Below are 12,535 nucleotides of genomic sequence, written 5' to 3'. Positions count from 1 at the left end.
ATCATTATATATATATATATACATGCAAAAATAAACACTATTATGTTATTTCAATTTCAATTAACAATAAAAAATTAAATAAAATGGATTAAATTTACTTTTCGAATCCATGTAATTGCATGATTGAATAGTTAATTTAACATAAGTTGGAAAATTGAAGGATCTATTTTGTATAATAATAAAATAGCCTAATGGTATTATAATAATTCTAAAGGGGTTGTGGGTAAAGAGAATGGGTAAAATTGAATTAAGTTGAAGAGAAACATAATTTTTGGTAAAAGTAGTATGAAAACCACCCTTTTATATCTCTAAGTCCTCCTCTCTTTATAATAGTATAGATTAGTACTTTGTTTAGACTTACCAAAGGAGAAATAGACAAGTATTTATTACTTGGACCAATCTGCTGAGAAACAAATCTAACAAGCAGAACTAAATGGACCTCAAATTTTCTTATTTCATTTTTTATGAATAAAAGAGGGGAGACCAACGGCCCAATGTAGCAGTTTTTTCTGTGGAATTGATCATATATAGGAGTTGAAATGTTGGGTTTGAATAAAATGGGCCTCAACCTCATGCTTGTGGAGATGTTTCAACTTCATTCCTCCAGAGATGACACTTGGTTTCGGACAAAGAACAATCCAGACGGGCCATCAACAGGCAGTAGGGCGAGCCTGACAACACTTTCAGCACCTTCTTGGACTGTCAGTATGCCCGTATTGCAGTTGATGTCTGTCTTGACATAGCCAGGGCAGACGGAGTTTATCCGAAAACCAGGATGTTTCTTTGCAAGAATCCTGGTATGTGCATTCATGGCTGCTTTCGAGATTGTATATGCTGCCAGAACTCCAGGCTGGCCTTCTACATACAAGTTGCCCTCCTTGAAGTCTTTGAGAAACTCATTCAGCACTTGGTCCAAACTCTCTTGATTTTCAGCATCGGTTAGTACCTTTTTGGCCCATTCATTGGTAATATACTGGAAATTTCATGGACGAAAGATAACCTTGTCAAAGGTTGAAATGCAGTGTAAATTAAGTGTTGGTTGTATGTGATGAGAGATACCTTTAGTTTCCCGCTTGCAGAGGAGACATTTACAATCCTAGGTGAATCAGAAAGCCGGAGAAGGGGAAGAAGTGCTTCAGACAGTCTTTTTGCACCATAGTAGTTTGTCTGCAAGCCTTCTGCTGCCGCTTCATATGTCTGAGTTACTATGTCATCCCAGTTTACGTTGGCTTCTCGTATCTGGACCAAGAAAATGAAATTAAACAAATGAATTATCATACAATATACACAGAAAAGAACTTACATGTTGAGAAGAATACGCAGTAGTAAGCATCATAAGACGAACACAAAAACGGAAGGTGAAAGTTTAGGTAAGAGAGTGGGGAAAGAAAAGTGAAATACAAATGGTCCAACAGCTTCAATTTTTTCAACATGGAAAATGGCTCCACTAATCCCTGCATTGTTCACCTGAGAGGAAAACAGAAGAGCCCATATCAACATACTTACAAGCTGCAGGGTGCTATATTCAAGTTCAGGAACCACATGAAAAATGACAAATCATTTGATACCTACTTGATAACTTAAAATCGAACATCAGTTGCTTACCTAGTGTTGGAAAATAATAATCCATAATTCATATATTATTTCATTAATAAATCTCGCATATAATTAAATGGTTATGTGCACATAGATGTTAATCATATAGGCTCATAATTGTGGACCGACTTAACCTTAACTAGCGGAAGCATATCGATCCACGCATACGGATTAGCCTCGTCTACAAGCTCATGCCTTCTATGAATCGCAAATACATCGTCTTTTTTGTTGAGTCGAGGTCATCCCACAAACATCTTCAAGATATACCCCACGTTAGATCTTACTCCAAATCTTATGCACATCACCAACATACCTTACTCTCCTTGATGTGATCACTACTAGAGTAATCCACTCATTTGCTTACCTCAAATACAAGGAGCTTATGGTGGTGCTCCAAGAAAGAATGTAGAGAGAAAAAGAGAGATAGAATTGGAGAGAGTATTGTAATCAACTCATTTTGTATCACATTTGTATTTTTGTGTGTTGTAATTTAATCACAACCATGTGCCCTATTTATAAAGTGTACATAAACCTATATGAGGAGTCCATAATCCCAATACATAAATGGAAGACTACAAACTCTATGCTAGATAGGTTTTTATCTCACATGAGTTTTTATCACAATATATATTTGGAAGACTCAATTCTATCTCAAATATGGATGCATTTGGGTCAAGGGTCCTCTAACGCGACCCAATATCCAACACCTAGTTTCACCTAGTTTCAGGAAAAAAAAAAAAACCTATATTTTCAATAAAAAGAATAAGAAAGAAACAATTTTATGAGGAAAGTCTGGCAAATCATACCAGGATATCAAGCTTTCCAAACTGGGATTTGATGAACTCAGCAAGTGAAAAAATACTTTCTAAATCAGTCACATCAAGTTGGTGAAAAATCACATGATCAGAAAGGGCGGAGCCTTTGAGTTGGTTGATAGCTTGAAGCCCCTTATTCTCATCTCTAGCAGTCAACACCACTGTGATGCCATGTGAAGCCAACTGCCTGCATATCTCAAAGCCTATCCCTTTATTTGCCCCAGAGACAACTGCATACCTGCTGCTTGTTATATAACAAGTAGGAATCACAGATTGGAAAACGATGGGAGTTTTTGATCTGTTAAGCAGGATGATGTACTAATACTTACGTTGCTTTGATCACTGTGCTGCTTGCTTCAGCCATGGATGAATGGCTATGCCTATGTGAGATCAAAAGGAGAAAGTGGCGCTGTGAATCCTTAAGTCTCTGACTCTGTTTCCGTGTGTGTGTGTGTTTTATGGTAGGTGGACTATAAGATAAGGTGAGGAGACTCAGAAGGACATGCATGCTTGCTTAATAATCTTTTGAGTAAATTGCATCTGCACCCCTCTAATAATCATTTTATCTTTTTGTGCAGCATTTATGCAACGTTGTGTGATAAGATTATTAAGCATTTATGCAACGTTTTGTGCACCAAAGTTTATTGTTTTTTTAGAAAAGAATCTGATATTGTATCACTTCAACAGGTGGTTTGTTGGGATAATTAAATTCAAAACAAGGCCAAAGAGGGAAAAATACTGAAAAGGACAATTGAAATTTGGTGGTGATAAAATTATAACCAAATGCAAATATGAATTTCAATCACAACTGAATAGTATTTATTTCCGAGCTTAATGCATATATCACTAGCCGGCCCATTTTTAAGTAAACAAGAAACAAGAGATAATTAGTCATGATATCGTGGTTAATCATCCAAAATAAATGAGGCCTTAGCGGGTAATAGTTCCGTTGCATCAACCCTCATTGCCAGGTGCTGCAACCATTGAGATTTCACAAGAATTGTCCCAGATGAAAGTTACTCGCCTGAACAGGTACCAAAAACTCAATCCATGTTTGAGTTCACTTGTGCCAAAACAAAGACTACGAAAGAAAATATTCTAAAATTCATTAACTAATGAGGGCTTTATTGAATGATTTCAGCTTATAAAGGTACACAAGTACTTGTTACAACAGTCCCGGAAGGAGTGGATTCAGAAACAAAAGTGAAACAAGTCTAGTTGCTTTATACGCTTGCTATATCTAATTCATTTGCATTGCTGTCTATCCGAGTTCATTAATTAGTCCTAAACATACAATGGGCTGCAGAAGTTCCGAAAATTCTGCATAAAGAAAAACAGCCTCAAGAAAAAGAATAAAGGCTGGAACAGCTTCACTTTTCGTGAACAAGAGGGCTATAAACAGGATACCACATGTTGTCTTTCACATATCGGACAGTTTCATCCTGCATGTATCACCATCAAGTCAAGGATTAGACGTTATTCTCCTACTCCTAAGTGTCAGCATCCTGTTTCCTGATTCATGAAAGTACACATATGAATTTCATATAAAGCCCAGTGTACAGCTCAGCCTACCTTTGACATGTGTGACAACTCTCTGGGCCCAACATCGCCGTGTCCTTCAGCCACTTCCTCAGCTACTGCTGCCCTCAAGACGGCAGCTCCAACCTCTGCGGTTATATCCCGTATACTGGCCACATAAAACTATGAGGTCAGGAAGAAACTAAAAAATAAACAGACAATTAAAAGCTACAGATGCAATACGTAGGGCCCAATATATCTGTTTCCTAGTATGAGGTGTTCTTGAAGCAAATAGGAATGCAGTAATTTGTTGATCTCTCAATTACGAAATGGGAAACAGAAAGCCACCAAATTTATTTACATCAATCATTGCCAGATATTGTATGTGTATAATGTAACAGTAACTGTTATTTTCTTCTTTAATATGATCGAACTGAAGAACCAAGCTAATTTGATATCTAGTTATTGCAATGGCTTTTATGTTACTTCTCATCTAGGGAACCTGACAAACTTACCAATCAATAGATGGATACAGGACACCTCTTTGAATCTCCTCATCGGTCATATACGAAGCAAGGCTGCTCAAACAACCACAGTTCAAAAATATTTAGTTAATGATAGGCCGAGTTACAATCACAGCACTTATGAATAGAATAGGAAAATAATGCATTATGAAATTGCTAGCTTTCTAGAAAATGGGCTAGGTCTGTGAAGACCACAAACCCAGCCAAGGTTCAAACACCACCCAATGAACAATATTTCTTAAAACAAGTTTTATCACATATCAAATGAGTATGTCAAGTTACTAGTGGCACTATAAAAGATCAACAGCTTAGCAACATGTAATTTGTTAACATATAGGGTCCAAGGAAATTATTCAACCTCGTTTTATGTTTCCAACATAACATCATAGAATTCTAGAAAAAGAAGTTGCTTGTCCATACCAACGAGCAGCTGCCTGCATCATTTCATCAGTTATGATACGAGCACCACAGAGAAGACTTCCCAAGCCGATTCTAAATGAGCAGGTCATAAATTCAGAAAATCATAAATACAACAAATGAAATACTTATCTTCATACAATAATAGGAATTAATACTGACCCTGGAAATAGGTACATGTTATTTGCTTGATTAACATGACCAATTTTCCCGTTTCCTGCCACAAATAGTACGAATTAGAACTCTAGTATGACTACTGAGAACATAATGGGAAAGAAACTAGAAGAGTAATATGCAGTTATTTTGATCATGGATGGGGAAGCAGCTCAATTGTTTAATGACAGAAATCAAATTACTCGGGCAAAATTAAGAAATTACCAAGATCGACGTTCTCAAATGGGCTCCCACTGGCAAAGACAATATTTTCACCAGCATGTTTGAAAGCCTCAGCAGCAGTGCATTCGGCTGTTCCATGAAGCATGTAAAGAGAGTAGTTTATATGTTCAGGTCCAACGTGAGAATTACGAGTACATGAAACAAAATGGTCAAAGTAGCAAAGTGTAAAAGACTAACCATTTGTTGTGGGATTTGACATTGCAAATATAGCAGGTTTACTGGAGTCCGACTCTCGCATGGCCTTTAGGACCTATTTACAGGCCCGTCAAGTAGGCAAAGAGTTAATATTCAAATACTCCTTAAACATGTCATACATCATAAAAGGAAATAATACCACCTGCAGCTCATCAGTGTATTAACTCTGACAAACTGAATACAATCCTTAGGAAACAAAATCATTTAGCATGAATACAATATACATGGTACAGACCCCTAACAGGGGAAACACAAGAAAATAGAACATGCCTAAATATCAAAAGGCTTAATTACAACAAGAATTCGAAATTTTAAATGAGTAAATGGGAAGTTCTTATATCTCTTCTAAAGCATGACCTTACATTCTGAGTGAAACAGAAGACTTATAAACTTCATATTCTTGTTAGAATGTTTTCTTGGACTAGAACCATGCAGAGGACAGAAAGATTTGCCAGTTTCTCATATTTTGGTGTTCAAGTAAGACAAACTGAGTCAATTGTTAAATGGAATACTGAAGCCGGCTTCAGACAATCATAAAACAAAGAAAATCAGAGGTACATGATGCAGTACAGGAGAAGGTTAGAGAAATGGGAACGAACCTCCTCATTAAAGATGCCACCAACTCCAGATAAACCAAGAAGCACATGTGGCTTAACTTTTTTAACCTGCACCGTAGTTGGATTGCGTTGGAGTCATTATACAGATGTACAAGATTTCCATCACGGAAACATGAAAAACCCAAAAAGGAAAAGCTAGTGCTCAGGACGCTCATGGTCATGTTAGAGAGCTTAAACAAGACGAAAAGTTTCGTCTCTAGACAATATATATTTAGAGATGTTGCAGAAAAGACTCACCACTTCAGTGAGACTGGATCCCTCACTGAGTCCGAGTCCTTCAATCTCACCTTGGGACTTAGCAAAAGGAGCAGCCGCAGGATCAAGACATTTTCTCTCTTTTGTTATGAGACCCTGCAAATGTACATGCTCAAACTTACAAAACGAACCAAATTGAGAGGGAATATCCACATAACTTATAAACTAAGTTATAATCTCCAGACTGGCCTAGTAATGTCCTCAAACTCCAATTGCAGAAGGTTTATTCCCCACCCCTTTCCTTCAAGGCAGATGACAGAATGAAATTTTTAGGGTCCCATAACCCAAAAAAGAATTTTAAGGAGAAAGACTGACGGACTGAGATGTCAATTGACGCATCACATTCATCTCTTCCCTTACCACTATTATTCAAGCCAATGCTAAGTCATAGATAAAAATCCATCTCCAACAAATTGTCGCAATATTGCTACAAGTTTGGAGCAAAACATAATTTATATTGATATCGTGTTTAAGTTGTGAATCAATACATCTTTATCAAGCAGGAAAAAGTGAGAGTCCGATGCTGATCCAGACATCCTTGAAACAGCCTGTAATGCCATCTTAAGAACACCGAGTCCTGCACTGCAATACAGATTTTGAAGTAAGAAAATAAAAATAAAGCAAAGCTTCCTGCAGATCATTTAATTTGTCATTAGAAAAACAGACGGTCTATCAAAACCAAGACTACATCCTACCTTCCAGCCCCCACCACAACAATCTTTTGGTTTGCGAAATCAGTCAGCGGCAGTCCCTGTGCCCTGACAGTGCCAAGTAACCCAGCTAATGCAACACCAGCTGTTCCCTGTATATGTAGAGGTAAGAGTAAGGACATTAGTGCGGAAATGCACTTGAAGGAACCTCTTCTTGAATCTACAGTTTATCCTAGTCAAAGAGACAGGATCCAATGGCAATTTACCTGTATGTCATCATTGAACATGCAAAACCTTTTACGGTAGCGTTCTAGTGTCTCAAAAGCCCACTTCATCTGGAAATCCTCAAACTGATATAATTTTTCCAACAACAAATTGTTAGTGATGTTTTATATCAGATATCATTAACTACAATAAATGTTTCAGAACAAAAGGACCTGCACAATCGCCTTTGGCCAACGTGCATGAACAGCTTCCATGAATTCATCAACAATCGACAAATATTCTTCTCCTTCCAGCCTAGGTTGTCTAAGTCCTAAATCTGTCAAACTACAACCATGTGAAAAACCAAACAAAGTCTTCTTTCAGGTAAAATGTTCAGAGCTTTGACCACTTCAAATTTCCAGATGATTATCATAAAGTCCAGGCAGAAATGACAGTCTGAAACAGTGATACTCGTATTAACGCCTCTTCTTTTTGTGCGCGTGTGTTGAATGTTGATTGAGTTGGCAGTGAAAACTAGAAATTTACTTGTTTACGAGCTTCACCTGAAGATCACTCATGGAGCATGTTAAGATACTATTAAAGATAAACTACTCTAATGAGTAAACATAAAATCATTAACATAAAAGTGTCTTCGTCCAAGTGAACCAATACGGAAGGGTAACATGACATTCCTGTAGCAAAAATAAGAAATAAAAGTCCTGCAAAAGAACTGGAGATGGGAAAGAAAATGGCAGGAAAGTTAAATTGACGGGTGTAAGCTTTAAAAAGTCAACTCACAAAGGCGATCTTCAAGAAGCTTCTGATTGTTTGTACCGACATCGAGCATAACTGGCAATATCTGGCATGGATAAGTAAATCCAGGTGTTAGAGATAGAATGACAGACAATTAAAACAGAAATTGTAAGTACAAAATTAGTAATAAATTCAGTTACAACTGAAATAATGAATGTTATCCGTCTTTATTTTCAAATCAACCAAGAGCATATTTTTTTAACTTATAAATGCCCACAGAATGCAGTAAGAAAAACAAAAAACATAATGGGTAAATATACCCAAAACAGACATATATATTATTATTAAGACTGTCATATATATACATGCATCTTGACTGAAATTTATGCACATGTGTTTCTTTCTTTAGTAGCACTAGGATTGTATTCTTATGATTTCCCCAAACTGAAAAGAAGAAAAGACATATGAAAATTGGGTTGTGAAGATCGCTTCATAAGAAAAAATCACGAAGAGCCAAATTTTGGCGTCTCTGAAAACCTAAAAGAGAAGTGAAGAAAATATAAATGTGGACAATTTTGACAAGTTAAGTCTCAGCAATATATATGAGCACTGTATAGCAAAACGATAAGAATTGGATATACCCTTTGTGGGTTGATGCCAGCAGCTGCGACATAAATGTCAAGTTTCCCAATTGGAATACCTATTCCCTGAACTCCAAGATCACCAAGGCCAAGAATACGACTGCCATCAGTCAGCACAATCATATCAACCTACGAGAAAAAATTTCAACTGAAAACTTCAGTTTTGATAGTGGGTGAAAACATCATCTTAGAGAAAATAAATTGTCTATAAGGAGGAGAAAACAATTTTTTCTAAGATGATGAGGAACAAACTTCTGAAAATTGTGAGAAATAAAACTAAGAGGACTCATATATTCTGCCATCCATGAAACAATATTTCCGGAATGGTGAGTCTATTTAGATGCATTTAAAGATCCAGACAGCCAAATGTAGCAAAACCTTTCCAATTTGAGTGAACTAGTCACTATCTGATGCAATGCTACTAAAGTAACAATGCATAATTGATTGTCATGCAAGTACAGGGAGGCATCAGATGCAAAGAGAATAAAATCCATGCACAAAACAAAAGCTTATGCATTAACAGAAAAGGTTATCAAGAAACCAAATAATAGCAGCAACTTTTGCTACATTTTCACAAACTTATCTCAGTGTATGACCAATTAATGCAATGTTACAAAGTAAAACAATTTAAAAAGCTCATAAACATGACATATCACAGATTACATGAGAGAATACTGCAAAGAGAAATTAGACCAAATAGCATCTAGGTGTACAGGGTTTAGTTTCAAATACAACTGCGCGGTATTTTTCTGGATTGAAAATCCGTAAGTCACTAATAAAAAGGACACGATATTCAATGAAATACAAATGTATAGTTATAAAACAATGGTAAATAACAGTTAATTATGACACAATACCTGCTGAGAGGGCCAATTATAGATCATAGACATCATCTCCCCCTTATCTTTGGCACTGAAATACATTCCACGCGGACGTCTAAACAACCCTGAATAGTTTTGACATACCAATCCTACTGTGGGAGTATATATTACTGGAGCAAAGTCCTTGATGTTATCAATCAGGACCTGCAAGGTAAAGTAAAATATCATCTCAGCTAATTTAACATACAATTATCCTTCATAGAAGCCATGGATCGACAAACTTACTCGGTAGTACAATGTCTCATTTCTGTCGTGCAGCCTATTCAAAATCCTCCATTTCGCAAGGGATACAACATTATTTGGTTGACCTTGAGTATTTTTTTCCAGAGACCTATATGATTCCACTAACAACACAAGCAGTGGAACGAGGATTAACTTTCAAAATTTAAAGCCCTTGGTTTTGCAGAACAGAATTTCCCCAGACAGATGCATATACAGAAAACTCATTTATAGATCTGGCTCCAGTCTTCATGTATTACAAAAGTCATACCATGAAGATTCAACATTAAGAAAAGAAAACATAAGTTGGTCAGCTTCCTGATTAAGTGTCAAAAGCCTAACCTCTCTGATTATTATTCTCGGATGGATAACAGGAACGACTAACAGAATTGCATGTCTCAACCTTTACAAACAAACTAAAACTAGAACACTTTAAATGTTCATGATGCGTTTAAGTTCAAAGAAAAGAAGAGCATCCATTTGTGTCGACAAATAAAATTTTAGGCAAATGTTTTCTAGTAAACTGTGTTGTTTTTAGTCTAGCTGAACGGAGCCAGATGTTTTAACCTTTAATTTAAGGTTTGGGGGAGACAACCGCAGTAATGGGAACGTTAACATGTCGTTCTAAGCCAATTCACAGACCGACAGAAACTAGTACATAAGATAAACACTTCAATGAAGGCAGAGAAGCTAGCTAACTTACTAAAACGAACATATTGCTGCTCAAATGATATCACTCGTGGTGGAAGCAGACCACGTAATCCCAGGCGATCTCTTTCCGTCAAAGGGAAACCTGTATCCTGCTTTTTTGGAACTTCAACAGTTATTACTTGATCTTGGACCATAGGCTTTATAAATCAACTCAAATATGAATTCTTGATCTTTTCCATTGCCCTAATTCTAGGTGTGAGTCTATGACAATATATCAGGATAGCCCTAATTGACTTTGATTCAAGTTATGGATAAACTCATCAAACAAATATATTGATTTTCTCTCAAGTTATGAACAAATAATATAAAATCTTAGAAACTCATATTTTAATAATTCACATGTCATTTACCATAAACCAGCTAAAGTTCAATGCATATTTTCAATCTAGCGAAATGAACACAAAAGCAGACCCAACTTGCGGGTAACTTGTTTCTTTTAATTGAAATCCACAACCCCTTTTATTGATAACAAGAGAAAGCAATTTGCAATAACTTTAAGGATCTGTAACTATTAGCAAATACAAAACAGTATTTCTTTCTTCCTTCACACCCATGGATCATACCATAAATTCATTCTCACCCATAGCTTGCAAGCATCACAGATAACATTCCATTCAGAAATAAAAAGTTGCCTCGTTAAAGTTTTTACAGTGACACTCAGTTCAGAAAAATCAAATGCAAAAATATCAAACATGAAGGAACAATCTAAAGACAAATAAGAAAGCTAAAATGGATCTAAAAAATCAGCATATGCCGCACAAACTCTCTGAAACTAATTACTATCTTAGTTCAACGAATTTCAAATGACAACACTTCGATCGAATCGAAGGCACGAACAGAAAATATGAACCTTGTTAAACCAGGGATCGTGGAGGATATCAGCACCCCGCTTGTGCACAATACAGGGTCCAGGAATCGCCGTCGACAGCAGCCGCCACCGCGACTGGCGGAGACTCGACACAGCAGATCGCGCCACTCTCCACATTACTCCACCCCCTAAAATCCAAAAAAAACAAAAAGATATAATTCAACAAACTTCAAGTAAAATTGCTCGTCTGCTTCCCTTTCAGAAACTCCACATTGTCAAACAACGGTGCAATGATGTGTGTGTGTATGTGTGTGTATGGCTACACATATAGACTCAGTCAAGTCCTATACATACAGAATCCTGTATCTATATATCAGATATTGGAATTGGATTTCTCACCTTTTTAATTACAGATTATTAACAAAAAAAGAAAAAAGATTTTTTGGTCCTTGGGAAGTTGAAGCTGCTGCTGGGTGCTGACTGGTGAGAGTGAAGACGCGAACCTGACTACAGCTGCCCGGATAAAACGGGCAGGTCAGATAAGGGAATGTGGCGTGCGGGTGCTTGGGCCGTCAGAGAGAGCAGCGGGCAGTAAGGGCAGAACCGTCAATCTATTTATAGAGTTTCAATTATTTGGCGTGGGGTCAGACGCGGTTGCAGCTAGTAACTATGAGGACTCAGACCAGAGGACAAACCAACACCTGGAATATTAATATTACTATTGAACTTAACTGAGGTAGGTTGCGATTGGATCAGCTGTGCAAATGTGCATTGCTCCATCCATGTTGACCCTTTTACAATTTTACAAATGTAAAAATTATAAATTCCAATATTTTCATTAAATTTGTATCTATTATTATTATTATTATTATTAATTATTCTTCTAATATATTAAATTATTTATTTCATCAAATATCATTTCTTTCCAGAAGTAGCCTTGTTGAGGGGAGGGGGTTAAATTTCATCTTTACCTAGATTTAATATTTAATTACTAAATTATATAGTTGCTTTTAATTATTGAAATCATACCGTGTCATTTCTTGTCAATTTGATAATTGATTATCTTAAACCATTTCAAATAATCACTATTAATGGGGATTTAATGATTAATTGATAAATAATAAATTATCACAAAGATTTGAAAGTAATATAACGTGAGAACCTTAGTCGTTGTAAAATTTGGGCAACATTTGTTCAAAGATGTACTCTCTGTAAATACCTCATGAATAAGCTATTTTTGGCAAGTTATAGGACCCAAATTTATCCCCCATTTTCATCATTTGGAAGTTCAGAGTTGGTTGGCTCGTCAACGCGCTTACTTTCATCATTATATTG

General features: G+C 36.4%; 2 protein-coding genes across 2 annotated transcripts; both read right to left on the bottom strand.

The window, feature by feature from the left end:
• On the bottom strand, positions 437 to 2,992 carry LOC105172161 ((+)-neomenthol dehydrogenase). Its single transcript, XM_011093519.2, has 5 exons — positions 2,741 to 2,992; positions 2,403 to 2,652; positions 1,402 to 1,467; positions 1,060 to 1,239; positions 437 to 973 (listed from the first exon to the last, which is right to left on the bottom strand). The coding sequence occupies exons 1-5, from the start codon at positions 2,917 to 2,919 to the stop codon at positions 596 to 598; spliced, it is 1,053 nt and encodes a 350-aa protein (XP_011091821.1). The 5' UTR covers positions 2,920 to 2,992; the 3' UTR covers positions 437 to 595.
• LOC105172150 (NAD-dependent malic enzyme 59 kDa isoform, mitochondrial) lies at positions 3,506 to 11,771 on the bottom strand. Its single transcript, XM_011093507.2, has 20 exons — positions 11,600 to 11,771; positions 11,243 to 11,388; positions 10,385 to 10,481; positions 9,688 to 9,806; positions 9,439 to 9,606; positions 8,582 to 8,710; positions 7,986 to 8,046; positions 7,421 to 7,524; positions 7,250 to 7,333; positions 7,029 to 7,135; positions 6,822 to 6,915; positions 6,316 to 6,429; positions 6,061 to 6,126; positions 5,444 to 5,516; positions 5,249 to 5,335; positions 5,033 to 5,087; positions 4,874 to 4,945; positions 4,445 to 4,507; positions 3,984 to 4,098; positions 3,506 to 3,853 (listed from the first exon to the last, which is right to left on the bottom strand). Exons 2-20 carry the CDS (start codon positions 11,375 to 11,377, stop codon positions 3,782 to 3,784), a joined length of 1,815 nt encoding a protein of 604 aa, XP_011091809.1. The 5' UTR covers positions 11,378 to 11,388; positions 11,600 to 11,771; the 3' UTR covers positions 3,506 to 3,781.

The sequence above is a fragment of the Sesamum indicum genome, linkage group LG1, assembly GCF_000512975.1.
Source record: "Sesamum indicum cultivar Zhongzhi No. 13 linkage group LG1, S_indicum_v1.0, whole genome shotgun sequence".
NCBI lineage: Eukaryota > Viridiplantae > Streptophyta > Magnoliopsida > Lamiales > Pedaliaceae > Sesamum > Sesamum indicum.
The sequence above is the reverse complement of the archived record's forward strand: the minus strand, read 5'-3'. Positions and strand labels throughout refer to the sequence as shown.

Excerpts from the sequence above, each read along its gene's own strand:
- LOC105172161 (XM_011093519.2), bottom strand. The coding sequence starts at position 2,919 with ATGCATGTCCTTCTGAGTCTCCTCACCTTATCTTATAGTCCACCTACC. Across the intron at positions 2,653-2,740 it reads AGCACAGTGATCAAAGCAAC|CAGGTATGCAGTTGTCTCTG; the intron begins GTAAGTATTAGT and ends TATAACAAGCAG. Across the intron at positions 1,468-2,402 it reads TTGGAAAGCTTGATATCCTG|GTGAACAATGCAGGGATTAG; the intron begins GTATGATTTGCC and ends TTTTCCTCTCAG.
- LOC105172150 (XM_011093507.2), bottom strand. The coding sequence starts at position 11,377 with ATGTGGAGAGTGGCGCGATCTGCTGTGTCGAGTCTCCGCCAGTCGCGG. Across the intron at positions 7,334-7,420 it reads GGCCAAAGGCGATTGTGCAG|TTTGAGGATTTCCAGATGAA; the intron begins GTCCTTTTGTTC and ends AAATTATATCAG. Across the intron at positions 5,336-5,443 it reads GTCAAATCCCACAACAAATG|CCGAATGCACTGCTGCTGAG; the intron begins GTTAGTCTTTTA and ends TTCATGGAACAG.